This window comes from Sylvia atricapilla, chromosome 7 (assembly GCF_009819655.1).
Source record: "Sylvia atricapilla isolate bSylAtr1 chromosome 7, bSylAtr1.pri, whole genome shotgun sequence".
NCBI classification, from domain to species: Eukaryota; Metazoa; Chordata; class Aves; order Passeriformes; family Sylviidae; genus Sylvia; species Sylvia atricapilla.
The window spans coordinates 19,427,602-19,450,365 of record NC_089146.1 but is presented as its reverse complement, the minus strand read 5'-3'; the positions used below and the strand labels follow the sequence as shown (position 1 = coordinate 19,450,365).

General features: G+C 41.2%; 1 protein-coding gene across 1 annotated transcript in view; it reads left to right on the top strand.

Moving 5' to 3' along the window:
- Positions 1 to 3,200: 3,200 nt before the first annotated feature.
- CERS6 (ceramide synthase 6) overlaps positions 3,201 to 22,764 on the top strand; it is a 94,955-nt gene continuing 75,391 nt past the window's right edge. The window contains exon 1 of the mRNA XM_066322863.1: positions 3,201 to 3,370. Coding sequence (XP_066178960.1) covers positions 3,201 to 3,370 — 170 coding nt within the window. The remainder of the gene's footprint in view (positions 3,371 to 22,764) is intronic.

Here is a 22,764-nt window from a genome sequence, read left to right as displayed (position 1 = left end):
ACCCAGTTCATTAAATGGACTGGTCCGGAGTCCTATCACAGATGCCTATGTGCAAGCCTGATGCTACTCCAGAAATATAGTAGACTAAATGAATTTTTTTTTAAAAAAAAGGGCTGATTGTTTTCAAATTTTCAGCAATCCTCTAAAACAAGAGGCTTTTCTGCAGCTTTTCCTGTTTTGGTGGACAAACTCCTCAAGGTGGCCAGCAATATGGCTCAAAGTGTTGAACTAGCAATGTGTAGGCTGTCAGTTACCTCTTTTCCTTTTTGAAATGGTAACGTAAGTTCAGCAACTTTTGGGGAATCTGTGCATCTGTTCTTGTTTATCTGTTACTTACTCTTGTTAGTAATTCAAAGTGCCCAGGCTACGCATTTGAAGAAACAGTCAGTTTCAGCCCTTTAACTTCTTTTAGGACAGCCAATATTTTAGCACTATTTTGGAGTAAGTTCCTTCCAGATATGAGACCTCATATGAAACCACAGTTTTTAAAGTTCTACTGGGCTCCATTTTATTATATTACAACTTTCGGGGGCAGGAAAGTAAAACACTGTGGTAATATCTCCCTTCAAAGCACAATATCCAGGCATTCTTATTCCGTAGTCATATCTTGGCTACAGCTACAGTCTGAATTTAATTAAAAGCTTTTAATTGGTCATCCTTCCAAACATTTCTGAGCTGTCATTCATTTTCAGATACGCCTAGAGATCAACTGTCCTAACATAATTTTAGTCTGACACAAAAGTCAATTACACTTAATTGTCAGCAGGAATTAACCTCTTATGCATCATCAGATTATTACTGTTGCTAGGTTCATTTTGCAAAGATCTTTCCTTTATCTGTACATAAGCAAAGCTAAGCACCAGCACTTGTGAGTCTCAATACTGACTGGGAAATCACTACTTGATTGGAATGAGAACAGTCATAAATATTGAATGTACTTCTAAACTGATTGGAATATTGAAATAGGCTGCAAAAAGACAGGTCACCTTCAGCTGTGGGATGTTCTGATTAAAAATACCTTTGCCTTAAACACAATTATTAATGAAGTAAATGGTTATCTGTGTATTGACAGATATGAAAACAATACCTAAAGAACTTTTAATCAGATTTCAAAGTTGATGCTTCTGAGGCCGTTCTGAGGATGTGCCTCATACCTCCATATAAAACTCCCTTACACACATCCATTCAGAAAATGGAGTGATCTGGATGATTTGAGAGGTGTATGTGTAAGTACAGGAGCCATCTCAGGTGTTTGTGAGAATGTGCTGAGAGATAAGCTCCCAGGGGAAATTCTAGGGGAGTTCTAGGTCAGCTGACTAAGGGGTGAAATCTGACTGTGAGAACAAGGCAGAGAAGTTGGAAGGAAGAAGGATAGACAATTTTCAGTACTGGATAAAATAAGTCTTGATGATTTGAGTGAAAAAAATGTTTTCTTATGCTCAGAAAATCTTATTTTTATGTGAGGAATTTTTCATTAGGGGTGTGGAACTCATGGTCTCCTTTCCCTCTGATCTGAAATTACAGCAAAGCCTGGATTTTGACAGCTCATGTCAGAGAAGAACCCTGAGACAATGTGAAGGAAGAGATGGGGCCAGGCAGATCTGGCAGAAAAAAAAATCACACGTTTTCCCAGACGATTTGGAGGACTTGGTGTCTGTACCCTCTCTCCCCAAGAAGCAATCGCAAGAACTGAATTGGAATAATAATACAGACACTTAGGAAATTGTCTCATCAATAAAACAGAAACACTCACTGGCAGGCTTACCTGCATGGCTCGTCAGCCATCCTGCCAAAGAATTTCCTGAAACTTCCCTGAAATGTCCTAGATGGAAATTATCTCCATATAAAGAAGTTTTTTGCTTCCTTTAAGTTGATGTGGCATTTCCCACAGCTTATGTTTGACTTATGATTTTATTCAGCATAGAAATGTCAGCACAGACATGAGGAGCTGTGCAATTAATTTTTCAGGAAGGGCAAATAGAGCCAGTGGGGTGCAAAGAGGAAGTTAGCATAAAATATAAAAGCAGGATGATAAAACTCTGAAGTATGGCACATGCAGAGGTCTGTGTCTCAGTATTCAATAGCCTGATGGAAAATATGATGATACAGTGAAGAAAACAGAAGCCATTTAAAATAAACTTAAACTGAGGCAGGGCAGAAAACCAGTGATGATACAGGAGCTACACTTTCAAATAATTTTGTGTGTGTCGGGACCACCACAAGTACAGTCCTGTGGCTATAGCTATACTAAAGCCTGCTGTAAAGTTTAGTGGAATCAACTATAGTTTTCCTCTCACAGCATCTCTCTAGCAAGACACGGCAATGAGATAACGAATCAGAGATAAAAATCGACGTAAAATGAAAAAGGTTTTCTTTAGTCAGGAATGCAAAGCAACAATCCTAACCTCAATCTTATTGCTGGATGAGTCGTGTGCTGACGCTTTTCCATGCTAAATTTACACCTGTTTGCGGCATCGGCGTTGAGAGTAAAGTCATTGAATGTCTGAAAGTCCTTCCACCCGGAACAGTCCCGTTCCCGGTTGAACACTTGAAGCCGGGAGTGCCGGGAGCAGCGCTCTGGGCAGGGGTCACTCCCGGGGACCAGACTGCGGAAGCCGACCCCGGCCCGCGTGGCTGTGCAGAATTCAGAGGGCTTTTCAGTGCTGCCACCTGCCTACCCCAGTCGGGCGACAGCCTTTGCAGGCTGGCCGGGTCCGCGGCTGGGCGGCAAAGGGCGGGGGTGACACGGCGCGGAGCGGCCAGGGCGGCGGGGCCCCGGGCCGGCGCTGAGGAGAGGCTGTGCCCGGTGGGTACGGCGCTGCTGCCGGCGGCCTCGGCCGCGGTGAGCGGCCCTGGGACGGGGTCCCTCCCGCCCGGGCCGCGCCGCTTCGACGCCGGGCTTCGGTGCCGGGCTTCGGTGCGGTCTTTCGGCAGGGGAAAGGGGCGGGCGAAGGCGGCTCCGGACCGCCCGGCGGGGCCCGGGGCGGCGGCGGGAGCCAATGGGTGCCGGCGCGGCCGTGTGACAGGCGGGGCGGCCGCGGCCCCCGCCGGGCGGGGAACCTGCACGGCGGCGCTCGGCAGCATCATCCGCGGCTGCGGGGCTGACACACGCCTCCGTCCTCCCCTCTCCCGGCAGCCGCTCACACGCGCCTCGCCGCGGGCGGAGCGGAGCGAGGGGCGCCGCGGCAGACAAAGCAAAGATGGCAGGGATCCTCGCCTGGTTCTGGAACGAGCGGTTCTGGCTGCCGCACAACGTCACCTGGGCGGACCTGCAGAGCACGGAGGAAGCCGCCTTCCCGCAGGCGGAGGACCTCTACCTCGCCTTCCCCCTGGCCTTCTGCATCTTCATGATCCGGCTGCTCTTCGAAAGGTAACGCCGAGCCCCTCGCGCCGCCCCGGGCTTGTCTGGGCTGGGCGGGCCCAAGGGCAGCCGAGGAGCCTCGTCAGCCCGGCGTCTTCCCCCGCCGCCGCTTCTCTGCCGGCCTCGCCGGGCCCTTGCGTTATCCCTGCCCCCTCGGTCGGTCACGTAGCGGGCCCGATGCGAGAAGGTGGAGGGGTTCGAGAGGCGGCCGGCGCTCCGATCGCTGCCTTGCAGCGCGGCCCGGCGCGGGCGCTAGGAGGCGAGGTCTGCCCGGGAATGGACGCAGCCCTCCCGCCACCTGCTCCGGCCGCGGCGGCCGGGGGAGAAGGGCCCCCCGCTACCTGTGCACATTGGGGCGCCCGCCTGCGCCCCGCGGGGCTGAGGCGGGGTCCGGTCCGCCCCCATCGCGGAAGCTCCGCCAGAGGAGCGGCCGCGGCGGGAAGCGGTCCCGGCAGGAGAGTTTCGCCGTGCCCCCGCCGCGGCCGGAGCGGGGCCCTCGGGCGGGAACGGCAGTCCTCGGTGAGGGCAGCCCGGGGCAGCGGCGTGAGCAGAGCTGTGCGGGGCCGGTGCGGATGGTAACAGTGCCGAGTGTCGGAGCGCTCTGGGGCTGTCGCGATGTGGAAGCTTAGTGGTGAAACGCGCCAGACGCTGTTCATCTCTGAACCAAACTCGCCGTTCTTCGAGGCTGCTGAACTCATAAACCACGTTTCACAAATACGGTATATATGTATACTTAAACGCAAGGCGTCAGGGCAGCGGTGGGTGAGCAGCGAGTGTTCTCTGTTTCCGTGCGGGCGCCGAGCAGGGGCCGCCTGTCACGGGGCTGAAGCCCGGTGGGTGCTCGCTTGCGCACGCTGCTGCGCCGCCTGACAAAGGTGGTGTTCCCTCAGCGGCGGAGAACAGAAGAACGAGTCCTTATGCCAACACCTACATGTTTTCAGTGTTGTCTTCTTAGGCATGCTATTAGGGTAGTCAAGGGAGATAAAGGAAGACCGGTAGTTACTACATGCCAGAGAAAGGCTGTAAAGACACTTCAAAAATGATCAAACAGCTGATCTGCCAGGTACCACTTCAAATTTCCTAAGCACTCCCTCTCCCATGTTAGAACTTGCCTGTATTCCTAGCTTGGTTGAGAGGACCATGTTTATTTTGAAAAATAAGCTGTCACGGGCTGTTGTTATCTTCTGCATTGCTTTACAGATTTACCAAACAAGACAACAAAAGTTGTCATCTGCCTGGAAATCTGAGGTTGTGAAAAGTTAATGGAAACAACTGAGTTAAATACTGCAATATAGTTACTACTGGAGTAATGAGTACAGGACATGATGTCAAATAATTAAATTTTTTCTTTGCAATCTTTTGAGTTGAGTGTTGAAAGTGGATGCATGATATTGCATCTCTTGTCGTCTGAACTGCAATACGCATCTCAGCAGGACTGTGTTTTAATGGAGGAACAGTTAGTTAGAAAGATCGTTTGAACCTCAAGTTTAGGTCACATTTCTGGTAGTCCTGATGTGGCTCTTGTAAGCATTATTGAAGAAGCTACTCTGATTACATGGTAGTTTCTATCCACTTACTCTGGTGACCTGATGTATGTGAGAGACCCCCCAAAGATGTTTTATTAGCAATTACTTAGGCATTTTTTTTCCTTTTAAAATTAAAATCCGTTTCAAAACTCCTCTGTGAGAGTAGGATCAGGCTGTTTTGTGTGGGATTAATCCACATGGCCTGGTACAACAGTGATTTTTCATGCAGAGCATTTTATTAAAGCAGGCCAAGCAAAAGCAACTGGACCTGTTTCCACTGATGAACACAGGGGGATTTGATATGACTTTGAATGGGGGAATGATCAAGCTTTATTATTGCTTATTGGTAATTGATTTTTTCAGATTTCTGTGCTTTGGTTGCTGGGAGCTACAGAGATCCTTCAAGCACATCATGAATTAAAGGTCTGCAATTCTGCAAGATTTAGGAGGGAGAAGAGAGGAATATCTTTAAAATTGACTTTATTTCTTTCCTCTCTGTATCAAAACTTTTTTTTTCTTAACTCAAATTCTGGATGACTGGTATGTGTGCTGTGCATCCTGCAACATGCCCTTGCAGATGTTTAGCAGTTGCAATGGTAGCAGCTAAAAAAAAAAATACAAATAGATTCTGTAAAAGCTAGCAGGTTATTTTAGATCTATGACTGTACTGTAGTATTTATAACATCAGTGTATTCTCTATTTTGTTTTGTAAGATATCCTAGGTCAGTATAGGTGCTCTTGTAATTCTGTACACTGGTAGGTAAGCAGACACAAGGTGTTAAGAGTCTGATTATGTGGTTTATATCCATTACTTTCAGACTGCTTCATAGCAGTTGACTGCTAGGCTGCTGGAGTAGTTTGGTTTATTCCTCTGCTTCGTAGGAAGGGGTACTAACTTCATGAATCTTCGCAATAGTAAAAATATGGTTTGAGGGAGTTGGACGTTACATGTCTTGCTCACAAAGTTCTTGATAGGTTTGGGGAATACAACTTCCAATGCTGAAAGTTGATATATATTATTTTTTCTATATACATATGTATTTGTGTGTACATATTTGCAGGTGGAATTAAAATTATAGAACTTGGAAATTTTGTTCTTTGCATATGCACGTACTGTTTATAAAGTTAATCCTATGGAGAGTGGTGGTGGTGGTGTTGTTGTTTGTTACTGGTTTGGTGAATCAATTAATCAAGCCAAGAAAATAATCTGGACACCTTTTAGGGTTTTTTTCACCTTTCAAATGAGTTACATTTTATTGATTTCCTTGTCCTGCAATCCCTGACCAGTCCTCTTGAATGAAAGGAAAAGGCAGATTAGAAGATCAGTTGAATGTTCAGTCACCTCAACAAGTGGATCTGATGATGATGAGTGCTCCTGAAAAAAGCTTTGGTCTGAGGTATAATCTCACAGCCATGAGATTTATCTGCTGAGGTTATCATAGCTACAGATGGGGTGTTAAAATACTTTAACAGCCTTTTCTCTTTTCTGTTCCTTCTCATTCATCTCTTTCTTTAAACACAAAGTAAATTTTTAAAAATTATAATAACTAAGCACAAAGATAACGTTACCTGGAAATTTGGAAGATTGCAGAAGTTTAGCAATGCAGTAGGTAATGTGGGAACATATTTCCCCTTAGTATGTATCCATTTTGTGTGTCTTACTTCTTTTTTTAAAGGCATGTAAGCAATTAAGGATACCCCCATACTATACAATGCCTTCAGGTAATGTAAGTGCTCAATAATAAGTCTCTGTCTCCTTGGATCCTTTCCAGTTCTAATGTGGGAAAGACAGGTAAAAGCTGAACTGAAACTGGTCTTACTAATAGCAGGGTGTTGTAGTTTTGATTGGCCTAAAAAAGATAAAGAAACACCTGTTATTTTGGGCAAATACAGTTTTTCTTCTTTTGTTTATGGGATAACATGGCTTTTCTCCCTCTGTGCTGGACCTCACTGCTCAGGAGCAGCATCCTTTCCTAAACTCCTAAGCATGTACTCTGTGAGGAGTGTGTGCTTATACAAAAGCAGTATTCACTCAGCAATCACTGTGCTTGTTGGACACAGAGCAACTTCTGTGACACTTCTGTTTTAAAGACTTCTGTCAAGGAAAAAGTTGACCAAATCCTCCAAAAGGATTCCTGACAAAACAGATTTCTGATGTGGTCCAGCAATCTTCTGAGTCAAGTACTCTGATATTACTGCTTTCTTTACCCTTGGCTTATGTGTTGAAGTTATTCATATTTCATCTTTGCACTGTAGTTGCATTATATTTCATTTTCCTCATCTTGTAAGCAGCAGTTCGGGCTCAGATCTAATGAAATCACTCCGTGAATCAGCAAACTAGGTTTACACTGCTTTTATTGTAATCTGGCCTTGATGGGGAGTAGTTCTCAAAGGTGATGCTGATATTCTGCACTTGATGGAATGGCTCATAAGGGCAGAGATATCTTGATTATATATAGCAACGGCCCTCCAGCTGCACTGACTTGAACTGAACCAGCCACATCATTTACTATTACCCTGATCCCGATACTGTAGACATTGAGCATATGGAAGTTCATGGCTTTTATATGAAACTTTGCTTCTGTAATGATAATTCAGTCTCAAAGGTAACCTCAGCTGATTTTCGTGTAGTATGACACAGTAGAATTCCTAGTGGACCTGGGTGACATGATACGATGACTATATGGGCATATATACATATTTTTTCTAACTATAAAAATTCATTCAGATGTGCATAAAATCTTACAAGCTTTTCTGGTGTGTAGTGTATACATACATATTTTATTTTTGTACTCCCTAGGACATCTAGTATCAGTGTTTTTTTAGAACAGAAGAGAGGCTAGGGTGCAAATTTTGGAAGAGTGTACAAACTTGCTGTACTTCCAGCAGCCCAAAACCTCATCTGGAGAGGCTGGGTGGGACACTGATGGTTATTTCTGCCAAAATCTTTTTCTAGGCTGTAATATTTATTGGTTTTTTGCTTACTTCCATGTATGTTAGGCAAAATCCAGTCATTCCAGTGTGCTTTATTTGTATGTAAGCAGGTGAGTATGTTCTGACAATAACCTTCTTGGTTCCTTCTCTACCTTTTTTTTATAATTTTTTTTTCATAAGATGACATGTAGGGCTTTTTCTTTTTGCTTGATTGCTATTTACTACATGCTAATTCTGTCAAAATTGAATAGGATATTAAAATTACTAACTCGTATGAAAAGACAGACACTTGAAAGAAAATAACTAAAAACTATTTCTTTTCAACTTTAAACCAATTTCATTTTAAAAAGTAACAATAGAGCCTTAGCAGTAAATAGCTTTAAAATGCATTTATATCTTGCTGATTGTTCTATCAATTTCTCTGTGTTTCTTTAAGTTACTAATTTTCTGTCATTTATCTTTTTCTTTATATAACCAGTTTTTGCTTCCTAGGGTTGCAGGGTTGAGCTTCAGCCTCCAACACTTGCAGATAAACACTTCCCAACAAAATGATTGTTTTACCTGGGAGCTGGTGTCTGTTTTCCCAGCCTAGGCCAGAGCAGTGTATGCTCACACGTGCTGGTGCTGCCAGTGCTGGCTGGTGCACATCTCTCTTGTGTAACGTAGCTGTGTGTTCACACATAGGCCTAGAGTGTTCCTTTAAAAGAAGATGGAGTGGATAAAGTGCACACTATTTGAATGTCCTTCACATAGGGCCATTTACAGATGTGCTTTAGTGTTGATCTTAAAATTAGGAGTTAAATGGGAAATGTGTGCTGAGCTCTAGAAGAGAATGCCATTAAAAGTGATTCCTAAAATATCCACGTGGAAGAAATGTGACAGCTAAACCACAGCTCTACCAGTGGAAAGGTTTCAGTGACAGGTCACTAGTGGGTGCTGGGAGCCTATTACTGAGGAAGAGCCGCTGTTAGTGGGGTTTGGTCTGAGTGCAGGTTCCAGTTACTGGCATTAGCTCCAATTTGGTTCCTGCCTGGATTCCTGTTGGTTGGATCCAAATTACCTGTGTCTCTTTCTGCTGCTCCTACATCTGCCTCTGTCACTGATGAACAGGCGTTTGCCAAGGATTTATTCTTGGAAAAAGAAGAGCTTCTTGATCTGCCCCTTTCTACACATCTGCAGACCAGTGTCTTATTAGTCCATACAAAATATTCAGTAAATTAACATTTGGGATATTCTGTTCCCTTAAATCCATCTCTATTCCTGTCAACAGAGTTGATGCCTGAGCTGAACAGTGTTTATTTCACCATATTTTGTGAGGGGAGGTTTGTTCTTTTTCCTCAGGTTGTTAAATATCCCATGCAGGCAGTAGGTTGTCAGTTTATTAGCATTTGGTGTTTCTGTGCCTGGCTTGAGATGGTGTTGGAGTTTTGAGAAGTTAAAATTACAGAATAAAACTACATAGCTTTTGTAAGCGATGTAACCTTATATCCAGTAGTATGCTTAGGACTGTAGTTGATGCCTTATGGACAATCAGATACATATGATGTGTATCAATAGTTCCTTGGAGTTGTTCTCTAACACCTGGATTGCTTTGTGTCTCCCACCAGAGTGACTTCCTTGGCTCACTTGGGCATTTAGAGATTGTGGGAGACATCCAAGTCAAGCGAAAGGAATGGTCTCTGATCATGAAACATATGGGTCTCTGGTCATTTGAAACAGAAAGAGTCACTAATGTCCTGCTTTAAGGTGAGAAAAGTTTCTGACAATCAGATGGGTTGAGAACTTCTGTCCCCTGGCAGGAAGTGTTTTTAGCACACAGTCCTTACAGAAGACTAACTCTACACCATAATGTGTCCATCAGTTTCTGGTGATGCCTTTCTGGTTATTCTGAAGTAGTCAGATTGAAGCCAGAGTGAGAGAACTGCAGTATTTAGTGCAGTCAGTTGTAATTTTAGAGATAGTTTTCAGATGGACCTGTAACACGAAGTTGTGACTTCTGCACAAAAAAAAAGTAAACTGTATTTTTTCATATGTAGTTAATACCTCTCTTAATGGCAAATTCTGCTGTTGGTAATCTTTGATATTTCTGAGCAATTGTAAAGTCTCATGTAACTATTACTGATGTAGCACAATTAAATTTAAACTCTCAAGGTAGTTGTACAATTACTAAGAAAATTTAAGAATTGTGAAGGAGTGTAACATCCAGTTAACCATGTTATGTATATTGGCTGTTAATCCAAGTTATGTTTTGCACAGGGAGGAATGAAATGCTAAGGGTCTCCAGACTACCTTGTATTTATTAAGTATCTTTCAGGTTCACTAACCTAAGATTCATTTTAATTATTAGAAATGATGTGCATTAAAGTTTGGTCTGAAGTAATGAAAAGCCGCCTTTGCAGTCACAGGTCACTAGGATAGTTAAAACAAAATACCTAAATCACTTGCATTTTTTTCTCAGTGCAAGTGCAGTAGAAATTCCTTTTAATATCTTAGATGTATTGGTTTCTCCTGTATGGATGAGGGCAATAACCATATTAAAAGGAATAAATCTACCTGGCATAGTGAGCACTGGTGCACAAACAGAAGTTAGAGCTTGGAATGTGTTCATTGGCATAACATCTTACATTCTTGAGGCTATTTGAGTTTTTGTGCTTGCAGTAGTGTTTATCTATCTTTTATAAGAGCCAGTAGCTCTATTTTTATCAGTAGTGAAATAACCTAACATGTGGTGTCATCATACCTACTCACTGCCCATTTGCCATCCTCTGAGATAAACTTAGTATTTTTTAGTTCCACAAGCAGAAAGAGAAAAATAGAAATGATGCTGAAAACCTCGCTTCAGCATTGGGATCTTTTCACTCCCATTTCACCTCCATTCCTGACTGAATTCAGTTCTATATGACACTGAGAAAGTTCAGATACCTGAACTTTCACTGGGGCTGTTGTTTCCTGTGTCCATGAGACTCCTGTCTTTTTACTGAGAAGAGAGTGGAAGCAAATACTACTCTCAGTTTATGCTTTCCTGTGTGCTTGACAGAACTTTAAACTATGAAAACTGCTTTTGTACCAATGCTGTTTACCTTGAAATGGTACAAACGAGCTAAACTGTCTAGGCTAATGAGAGATGCTTTCCTGCAGTGGCAGGGAATTGCTCATTTGAAAATAAGACTGCTCTATAGCTCAAAGTAAAGAGCTTGCTCAGAAGCAGTTCCTGATCACAGAAGTAATGTGAAAGGAGGATCAGAGTGGTGCTTTGTAATGTCCCTTGTGCTTGCTTTTCCTCGTGTCTGTTGTGACTGTGTGATGTATGTGTTGCTGAGACGCAGTTGCCTCCATAGCTGGAGATAGACTGCTTGGTGTTCTTTCATTAAGGGGACTGTTTGAACAAGGTATGTTCCTCAAGATGCACAGAAATTAGCCTTGATATAGCAACTGCTGAAACATTGTAAGTGGGCAGTGTAAATGTGGAATGCTAGTCTAAACCAGTGGGCATTTCAGTGTGACAAAGCAGACAAAATTAAATCTACATGAAATGAAAGTGAGCTCAGAAATTTTTGGGGTAGTGGGTGAACTCAGGTAGCACTTCTCAGCCAGGAGGAGACCTGTGCATCTGGGGAGCTGGAGGGCTCCAGCCTCTCATCAGTTGACTATCAAGGCTGCAGCACTCCTGAGCTCTGCTATAGCAGATGAGACCAGTGCTTTGTCAAGACCAGAGTCCCCCTTGCAAGTGGTAAGACCAGATATTTCTGTTGAAAACAAAAGAATAGGAAATGAGTGGGTCATGAATATGTGGTTGTTGACAAGCTTTTCTGCATTTGTCCATTAGCTTTTCTCATAACTTCCTGTTTCAACACTTGTGGTTGTCCGAAGCATTGCTGCTGGATGAGATGATCAGGTCAAGTTTGGTATAATTAATTCCTGTTATGAGCATCATGTTGGGAAGAAAATGTTGAGAAAAAGAAAAGCAGGTGGTTAGACCACAAGCAGAAACGTGTTGTGTGTATGTTGAAGCAATAATTGAGTGGTAACTGAGTGGGTGATTCTTATCTGTGAAGTTTTCCCACACAGTAGTATGAGAGAGGGGTGAGAACTGATATGATAAGAGAGTAGCTTGGAAATATGAACAGTTCCAGTGCCAAACATTTCCCAGTATTACAACACTTGTACTAAATTAACAGTGATTGTTTTGTTATGATGATGACAAATTGAACTGTAGATGGAGTCCTGGGAATGCTGGTGGACAAAGATTCTCCTTAGTGGTGTACAGTGAAAGGACGAGAGACAACAAGCAGTTGATACCCAGGAAATTTGTTCAAAGAAACTGTTTCTTGGGATGGTGGTGAAACACTGTGACAGGTTACCCAGAGAGGCTCTGGAGTCTCCAGTTGTGGATGTACATGAAAAGTATGGGCATACTGATGGACTGACCATCCAGCAGACGTGGTGATCTCCAGAGGTCTTTTCCAGCCTTGGTGATCAAAATCACAAATCTCATTGAATGGGCTCCACGGCGCTCCGGAGGTCGATGTCTGGATGAAGTTTGTAAACAGTGTTGGAAAACTGAATAGGAGAGGATTAAGTTGAAGATTGGTAGAAGCCTACAGAAGAAAATTAGGGCAGAGCATGTAACATTTGATTGAATTGACATCTGTATTTTCCATTTTCTGTAGGATGGATCTTTTGATGTTATTATAATCTGGTGTTTAAGCAGATGGGATGTGAATTGAGAAATAGATGTGGACCTCCTCTACCTAAGACAGGAATTACCTTATGGGTACCCAAAATGAAGTCTGAGTTGCTTTGAAATAAGCACATTCTATTCCCTTCTAGGATCAGTGCTTTGAGTCTCCTACAGCATAAAATTTGATTATAACAGACCATTTTGAGGATAATTTTAGTTTTTTTCCACTTAAGTTGTTTCTTCTCAATGCTGCAATATCTTTAAGATAATTTTGGGTTTGAAAAAAAATCACAGAAAGAGGTGCTTAGATGACAGAAAGCAGATACCACATGCTTTACTGGAAAAGCTTTTATTCCCTTTGTGTTCAGGATAATAAGAGTAAATCAGACTTAGGGGAAAAAATTGAGGTGCCAGTCTTTAGTTTCACATTCACTATTTTTTTATATTGGTAATAAAATGCATAATTGAAAATATATTTGTATGTCTGTGTGACAGAGGGTAATTTATGTACCACAGTGGCATCATATCACTCTGATGCAATGTGGGATTTTTTTCTATTTTTTTTTAAAATCATTGCATCAAAATATAGTTGTAAGAAATGGATGTAAAATATTGACTGCTCTAGAAAATGAGATATTTCAAAATGTCACTTTTTGGGTTGATAATGAAACAGTTTGATATTTGACACAAGAAACATATCTTTTTACCTAATTGGAGGTACTGTCATGTGTGCTAATCTGGAATTGTTATTTTCTAGAGCATTTATAGGAAACGTGAAAAATACTTGGTTTTCTTCCAGTTTGGAATGAAATGGAAAGTTAGAAATGTCAAAATTTCATCAGGAACAGATGTCCTGACTTTCAGCCAACACTGATAAATGGGTTTGGTTGCAAGACAAGGATGTAGAGATAAAAATGAGATTTCTATCACTTTGCCAGCCTCCAGAATCACACATTCTTCACCGGAGTTAACTAGTTAGTATCATGCATGATACACAGAAAGTTTCATTGTGTTTTTCTGTTTGTTTGTTTTGTGTTTTATCGGAGGAAAAAATTGCCTGCTAACAGGTTGGTTTTCTTGAAAATAGGCTGATGGTTTGGTAGAGTCATGGCAAGAGTTTGAATCTCCAGCCTGATATTTACCTTTAGCTGTCAAGATGAAAAATGTGCTAGCAGAATAGAACACTAGTTCGTCTTGCTCACTCTTCCATCAAGAGCTGACTCCGAGGTTTGAAAAGAACCCACTCAGTTGTATCCATCACCTAAGTATTCCTTGTGTTTTGGCTTGTTTCCTGACAGGAATAATTCAACACCAGAATGGTTTAAAGCTTTAAATAATAATAACAGATCTCCTAAGTAAGTTGCCTCAAAGGAAAGAAAACTTCAAATTTACCTTGAAGCATCTGCTTTTACACTTATTTTTAGGGGTTCTCAAGAGTTTCAAGTTGATCCCAATTTTATCAAGAGTATTTCTCAGTTTGGTGGAAAAACAATGTGTTGGTCATCCTCATCTCAGAACTCTTCACCTGTTTATCAGGAACAAACCAGAGCTTCTTTCACATTTTCTTGCTGTAAAGTCCTGTATCTATACCAGGAAATATTTTTTTTTAAATGGTTTGAAAATAACCCAAGTGCATTGACTAAGAAAATGACATCTGTTAAATAATCTGCCATCTTCTTCCAGCTCTCAGGCACAGCACATTGAGCAACTATATACAGAGAGGAGGTGTCTGTCAAAGCAAGGATGTTGCCAGCTGTGTGGTTAATAAAGTGGTTCTTCCCTTTCAGTCCTCCATATCCAGTGTTTTGTGTACAATATGTAAAGGACCTCTGCTTCCCTTGAATACCTGTGGCTGACTTGAGACCTTGACCACAATAGGAAGGTGTTATTTAGGATTTTGTTTGACTTTTTTATTTGTTTATGGTGGTGGGTTTTTGTCTTGGGGAAGGCTTGTTGGAATAAAGAGCCAGGGCACTAGTATCCAACATCTTACCTTTTCTTGTTCATATGTAGAAATTTCAAATAAAAAGAGAGATTAGTTAATATATAAAAACAGTCTTGGGAATTCAGATATTACCACTTGCATCTTGTCTTCTTTTTTAGACTTGTATTAACTTCACTTGGGGCTCTTGTGAATCTCTTGCAAAGCTTTAGGCCTGCCTGGTGCACATGGACTGGTAAATCCTAAGTCATACTTGAAAAAATAAGGGTCAGGGGTTTTCATGCTCCCATCCCAGTGACTTCACAGAGCCTCTTGTGAAACATCCTGGAGTCCATACATCAGGCCAGTTTTTGGTCTTCCAACATTAGCATTTGTTTTCCTAGGTGAATTTTAATATAAAGTGAGGATTAATTTTGTGAAACTGTATTAAATGTATAAATAGAGTTTTGTCACACAGTCTCAGCAGATTATTTGCATACAGTAAGGTCTACGGGAGTGCAAGTTACAGTTTCCTTGAGGGTGGTTGAACTGATTTAAGGATCTGTATTACACTTAAGTATAATTTATTTACTGAAATGTCCTGAGTATGATCTTCTGCCAGTATAAATTAGAAATCAACTTTTGCTGAGTTCTGGGGTTTTATCAGCATGTAACTTCTGTGAAAGACCAGAAACTTTATGACATTATGGATGGTCATGTGTCGCCATGGAGTTTTAGTAATATAGTAATGTATCTAGTAATTAGGTTGCTGTTTTAGTAATTAGGAAGCAGAAACAATTCTATCTCCATACCTATAGATATGTATATATAAATATATTAAAAAATTATTTTTGCATTGAATTTTCTTTCCTTGACTGAGTGCCACATTTTCCCCCCTCTTCCATTTTTTCAGGACTAGTAGTGTGTGTGCTGCCAAAAAGTATTAATTTTGTCTGAAAACCCTCACACATAGAAGGTTACTTAGCATTTTATGTCAACTGGAATGACTTGCTCTTTTTTCACGGAGTAAGAAATGCTCCTGCATGCTATATGGTGATGGAGCAGTGAAAGGAACCACGTGCAAGCCTTGCTGCTCCTTCCCTGAGTCCCTTTTAAGAAGAGCATCTCTAGCAGGGACTGAAGACTGAGCCTGCTGCTCAGTGACAGGCTGCTGGTATGCACCTTGTGGGCAGCTTTCCTGTGTCCTGCCCCAGTTCTGCTCTTGCACAAAGCTGCTTTATGGTAGAGGAGAAGGTCTGATACATCAGTGCAGGGGTTGTGGCTCCTGTCTACACGTGTAGGGTGGCCTGGGAGTAGTATTGAGGTGTTGCCCTAGCAGGCAGTGTGCTGCAACTGCATCGCTGTTGGTCCATGTGACAGGCAGTTTGATGTGAACCCAGGCATTCTGTGTAAACTGGTCATTGCCAGAATAACAACAGCTATTAAGAGCTCTGAGCACAAACAAACAGGGAAAGTGTCATCCTTATGGCGATTATGATGTTTGTTCCACACGTGATGGTTTTGTGATTTAGAGTATTATGGGGTGTGTACATGTTATTAAAATTGGTCGTAATGATGACCTCCTTGACTGTTTCAACAAGTCTGCCACTCTGCTTCACAACTAAGCTTTTTTTGCCTTGCCTGGTAGTGCTGCAGGTATTTGTTTACACTGAATGACATAAAAAGGCCTCTGAATGAGTACACTTGCACAATGAACAGCACATTCACTGGATCACCCTGTATTTTCTTCCAGCTTCCATTCACCAAGCTTTCTTCAATGGAAGGCTTGGCAAATGTTCCCTCTCAGCTTTGCCTACAGAAGAGCAGTTACCAACCAGAAAACTTAAATCACAGGAGTGGGACTTGCATCCTCCTGGCCCTCCACTCCTCTGGCCTGTGGGAGAATAATGAAAAGTATATTGGTCTGGTTTTGCTGGCGTTGAAAGAGTGAGGTTCCTGATCTCAGGGGGTTTAAATTTGAGTATTATAGCCAAATACAGGAATAAAACTTAGTCTGCTTGTGTTTTCTGCTGATTATTTTGAGTAATCTATTATGGGGCCTGGGATCCTCTTTTTATGATATGAGCATAACTACAGTAACTGCTTATTGCTTCTATGAAGTTTTCATATCTTTTAGTGAGAACTGTCACAGATAGCAAGAAGTTTTTAAAACTTAATGCAGAGTGAGCCATCCTGCTGAACTACTAAGCTCCTTTCCCTTTGGACAGTTTACTCTAGTTTTACAGGTGCAGTTGCTTCTGTCCTAGAATAATTTCAGAATGTGTCTGGAGTATGTGAGGATAGAGCAGAAGCAGCAAAATGCAAAAATTTCACCTTCACACTGCAGTTTTATGGGATAATTTTCTCACCCTTGTCTAAATGAGACTTATGCGTATAAGGTCGCAGTGACTGGCAGTGGTCCTCAACTGTATGGAGCATCCACTCCTGAAGGAGCACCATTAATCAGTCCCATTTCTAATTTGACAAAGGCAGATCTGGAAGAAGATGAAATTAACTACAAAACCTGCAGGACTTGTGGGAATCCTTACCAGAAATCTCTTTTGGAGAACTCAACTCTTGAAAAAAAAAGGTTCTTGCAGCTCTAAGCTCCAGCAGCCACTGAAGAGTTAACTGTTTTTACTTCTTAACACCTTCTTGAATGATGTTTTGCCTGGAAATTTTCTAGGTTATTACTTAAAAGAAATAAAAGAAGCTCTTCATGGTAGCAAAATGCAAGCTGTGAGACTATCTTAATTTTAATGGTATCAGCTTGCTTTACCATCCGTTTAAATGTGCCCAGAAGAGTCATACACATTTTCCTTTCTCATTTCTTACCTCAGAGATTGTATTGAAAGCATTGTAATAACAACAGTAGTAGTAGTAGAGTTGATTTTTTGCCTGTTTTGAAAGGGTGTTTTCCAGAGCAGATCTATGAAGTGAACTTAATGCATATGAACAGTTGAGAAAGATCTGAACAATAATACAATGGCTGCATCACTGCCTGTGTCTAATAAGGCTGTGTAAAAGTGAAGAACCAGCAGAAGGAAATGCTGATGCTGGTAATGCCAAGCATTATCCCATGCCACATTAAGCATGGGATAATGCTTGGCATGAAGGCCTGTGAGTGGAGGAGGACTGCTGTGTGTGGCAGTGCTCTATACCAAAGGGATATGTCCTCATTATTTGGCTAAAAAGAAATAAATTTTGGAAGTAATTAAAAATATGAATTTTAATCATGCTTTTGGACACATGAATGGTATGTAGGACACAAAATAAAAAGTACTTATGAAGTAATTCTCTTGTAATTATTGTAATTTTAGTGAAGGACATTTTACTCTTAGCTTTTCTCTTATGACAATAGCACACTAGTGGAGTGTGCTTCAGCTCTCAGTTTGTAGTTCTGGGTTTAGATCTTTGTTCTGTAGCTGGATTATTTGTGGTAAAAACAAAATAATGTTAAAATGTAAGTTCTTTCGGTCCTACTGCAGAACAAGCTGAGTGAATTTGGCATTCCAAAGCCTCTTAACAGCGTTAAAAAAATGAGTAATAAGAGCAGAAGTTGGAATACTTCTGTGCCATCAATAAATATTTGCATCTTGGATGACAGATCACGACAAGTCAACCCCCTCATGAGTGTGAGTAATGTAGATAATTTTTGTGGAGATGCAGTGCAGCAACCACATGACTTGTGGTGTGACAATCTGCTGCTCTTCAATATCTTGACACTTCTGTTACTTACTTGGAATTTAAAGTTTAGAGAACTAATGACTCGCCAAACTCTTCCTGTACTTGCTAGGTAAAAATTGTTAATGGAGAGGTTGAGGACAGAGGTGGGAATGGCGCAGAGAAGCAGAATTGGAAGGAGCACACAGGTGTCTTCTGGAGTGTGGGAGAGGGGAGTGGGACTAAAGATACATTGTGTGTGAGGAAAACATGACTGTGATGTAAGTCTGTGCCCTTGGGCGGGTTGTGGTGTAACCAGGCACACCCGTTTGTTTGTGTCACCAGAAACAATGTGTTTGCAACTATTCCCTTCAGATACACTTCGAAATTCAAAGGTACGTGAGAACACTGACATCCTAGGCAAGGAAGAGGCTTTGATGTATGTATATCCTGTCTTCCTCAAGTTGTTCATGAAACAGACCTGAAAATTCTTCAGAAGAATTAAAATTTTACTTTTTTTTTTTTCCTTTTTCTTTTTTGGCTGTCAGAAAGCCATAGTGTTTGTATCATTGCAGTCCTGTCCCACGTGGAAAGGTGTAGCATGCCCAGGCACTACCCCTACCTTCTTGCAGAATCTTTAATGAAGACAGATGACAACTAAGAGATGCCAGCTGGGTAACATGACTCAAAATGATTATGGACTGGTATCTATTTTTCTCTTCTGATAACATCTAGAAATTTCTTATCTGGGAGGAACAGCACCTTTTCTTCTCTTTCCAAATTAGGTCAATAATAACCTTTCAGGTTTGGTTGGGAAATGTAGGTACTGTTATTTCTGGAAGATCTTAGTGATAGACTGGATCCTTGTCATTCCACAGAACCCTGGATGGTCAGTAAGACCAGGAACTGGTCTGAAAGGTAACTGAAAGGAAATAAAGGAGGTTTCTGTTAAGTGTCATTGGGCAAAATGATTTGCATCTGTAGAGGTTAAAAATTGTATTAAAATGAACCAATTTCTGAGTGGTGAGCTGAGAGTTCCAAGAACAGAGGAGTTACAGCTGAGGTGACAAACCTCAGTATAGCCAAGAACAATGGGAGACCTTGAACACAGAGCAAGTAGATGAAATTTGAGTCTGCTGGGCCTTTTGTGAGAAACAGAAATACTGTTATTTGCAATGAGTCTGAAGTGGCCTTTTCTTTGTCCTTTGCAACTGCCTGACAAGCTCTGCTGTTGGCAAACCAAGACTGATAAAAGGATTCTTGATTTTGAGATAAAGAACATTTCCAATCAGCTAGGCAAGGGGTCCATCATGTTCTTAAGCTATCACAGTACAAAGGTACTGCTTAAATCATCTGGGGAGCCTAATAGCGTGCTACTCTTATGGCTTGATTAGCACTAAAAGTTTTTTTTATGACATTAAGAATAATGCCAAATAATTGTTCTTGTTTTATGGTGTGCTGTAAGGGGGAAATGTGTGTCTGTGTGTGTGAGAAAAATGGTAATGTTCTCTAGTAACCCAGAACAGTTATGGTTGCCTGGATCATCTAGAAGCACAAGATGTTTTCAGCAATTAATTTATAGACTGAGCAGATGTTTGTAATGGCAAGAACCCAATAAAGGACAAGAGCTGTTATCTGAACGATTCATAGATATTTTCCCAATAACTGAGGCTTAGGGAAAGAAATCTGCAAATTTTAGTTCTTTATTGAGAAACACCTATTTCATAAAGGAGATCTTCTGTTAAGCTTGTCATTACACTATCAATCGCAAGATACATTAATGATCTAACAAAAGGAATTTAAACAATTGAAAAAATTCACTTTACTTAAAACAGTTTGAATGTTTTTGAGAGCTATTGTTAAATTGTGTAAAACATTAGTTTGAGTAGCTTTTTTAATAAATGAAGGGAAAAGTAATTTCCAGGTTAATTTTTGTAATTTCAGCCAGTATTTTAGAAGTAAAAATAAACAGCATCATATAGGAAACAAACCTAGCTGACAGTGTTGATCTGCTAGACATTGTTAAAGAACAGCACCAGTTTCTGACTGATTTGTGGATCAGGAAACCACACTAATGCAAATGATATTTTTCAAGTTATTGTACAATTTATCTATTTGATAGGATAGTGAGAAAACACCTTTTTGAATCTCAGACAGTGTTTCCCATTCTGGGGCACTATTTAAAATGAAAGATAAATGAAGAAAGTACCATTTAGTAAATATGGACATACTATCTCACCACTGTTCCAAGGATTAACACAGAATGAGCTTTGCATTTTTGTAGAAGCAAAAGATCTGTTTTAGACCATCATACATGAGCACAGCTCAAGGGTAAATACTGAGCATTAAAGTACAGGCTTCAAAACTGAGTTGTCTGTCAGTTCTTCATATCTACCTCAAGAATTCCATCGCTGCCATGTCTTTGCTTACCTTCTGATCCAGTATACATTCAACAGAGGGTTCAAATTCCTAATGTCTTTCTGGGTTCAGATCCAGTATGCTTCCCCCCTCTAAATGGGTCACTGTTAAAAAAACCTAATGAAACAAACACAAATCTATCAGCCCAAAAGAGAGCCCAAACGTTTTCTTCAGTATTTCCATAGTTGTTTATCTAAGGTACTGGGGCAATAATTGTTGATGGCCTGCTGAAGTAAGGGTGAAAAATTTTTCAAGACAATGAAAGCTCAGCTGTAACTGCTATAGATAAGATACTACTCAGAAGCAAAACCTAAATTGTAAGATGAGTTATGTGTAGCATAGCCTTAGCTTCAAAGGAATTTAGCCACAGGCAGGAACAGTAAAAGTTGAAAAAAAAAAAAAAAAAAAAAAGACAAAAGGCTTCCTGTGCACATTCTAGAATTTAGGATGCAGTCTGTGTAGTCTGCTACTCAGCTGTATAATGTGCTCCAAATGGTTTTTCTGGGTGGTCTGTGATAGTCCTGGGTTTGCTGGTGGGAGAAAAGGGCTTTAGAAGCACAGTAGAAACTCTGCATAGCACCTGTGTGGAAAGTGAAATTATGATGATTTCCACTGATTTGAACTAAAATGGCTCAAGACTTAAATTGTCTTGACTGTGAATTTTGCCAGCCGGATCTGCTCGTGTCACATTCCACAATGGTCATTCTTTTCCATCAAAGCAAATGAGTGAAGCACTCCTGCCTAGCAGCTGCACCCTCCCCTCTGGCCCCAGCACTTGCTTTCCCACCACTGGAGTCCCTTGGCTGCTGTCCCAGTCCTCCTCACATGGAAGGCAGCAACAGCAGCAGCACACAAGGCTGCTATCACCACATGGTTACAGGAGGTGCTTGCCAGTAAGAGTTGGGACTGGTCCACCCCAGCCTTCAGCTGTCAGTCAGCTCCTGTGGCCCTGTGGCGTTCAACTGTATGAAGGTTGTGGTATGTGGCTTGCCAAACCAGTTAGGTTGGCCATCACTGCAGTAAGTCAGGAAGTTGATTTCTTTGCCTTCTTGCAAGAACTTGTCAGGTAGCATATTGCATGTGGTGGAAATAGGGTTCGAGAGTGATTTGTTTTAGCATTTGCTTGATACAAAATCGCCTTTTTTTTTTTTTTTTTTTTTTAATGATGATGAAATAGAGTCCCTTCTGTCTCTGCAACAGAAGGAGAGAAATGAATAAAAATGAGTAAGCTGCAATTGGACTGACTTGGTCCCTACATTTTTTGAAGATTAAAAAACCCACTTAATGCCTTTGTGACAGTGAATATATGAATTCCAGCGTGTGAGTCCTTTTTTCCAGACAAGGATTGTTTAAATATACAGAGGGTGACGAGTAGATATAGATGTAGTATTATAGTTTCTCTTTGAAATCCGGTGTCAAAATGGAGATATTTATGAAATTTCTAAAATTGTTCACCATGAAGCTATACAAAATACACTGGCAAGATGTCATTAAAAGCAGCAGATGCTATAATGGTTTTGCTGCAAGCACAAAAAAAGTGAAAGCACAGCAATTCCTCTATTTTTGCCTCTTTCTAGCCTGTATTTGTCTATCTCTTGCCCCTTTCCTTCTACATCTATTTTCTGATATGCATCATTTATTTGATTGCTAATGGATCCTAGTAGCATTGAGTACATGTGCTCTAGGATTAGGATTTGTGAATAGGGAAGACTATAATGATTTAATTTTTCTCCCTTCCATCTGTAGATGCACAGATGACCCCTGATATATACCAGGCAGAAGCAGTTTGACAGGTCTGTCAATTGATTCCTTCAATAACTGCTGAAATCTAAAGGGGAGGAGGGCTCGGGAGGAATGGCAGTGAGGTTGACTAGCAAAAGATTTGACCTAGTTTTTTCAATCTGCATGGCTGTGCAGACAGACTCAATTATAAATCTGCTGCTTTAGAAGAGCTTTTATTTTTTCCCCTGTGTGAACAGCTGCATTATTTTGAATGTTCAAATTTGGTGTGTTAAAAAGTACAATTTTGTTATTGTTGTACATAGTGTCATGAAGTATGCATGTGTGGTGAGGAAGTAAGGGAAGGCACCTACTTCTGGTGGATTGCTATGGGGTTTGCTGCTTTCTGCCCTGCTGCCCGATCTCCTGTGTGACATTGCATGCTTGTTTTTTTGTTCTGCCTGCAGTACTACTACGTGTGTGAAATATGCTCACTCTTTACTTTGCATGGGAGCCATGTGGTACTGCTTTGCACACAAAG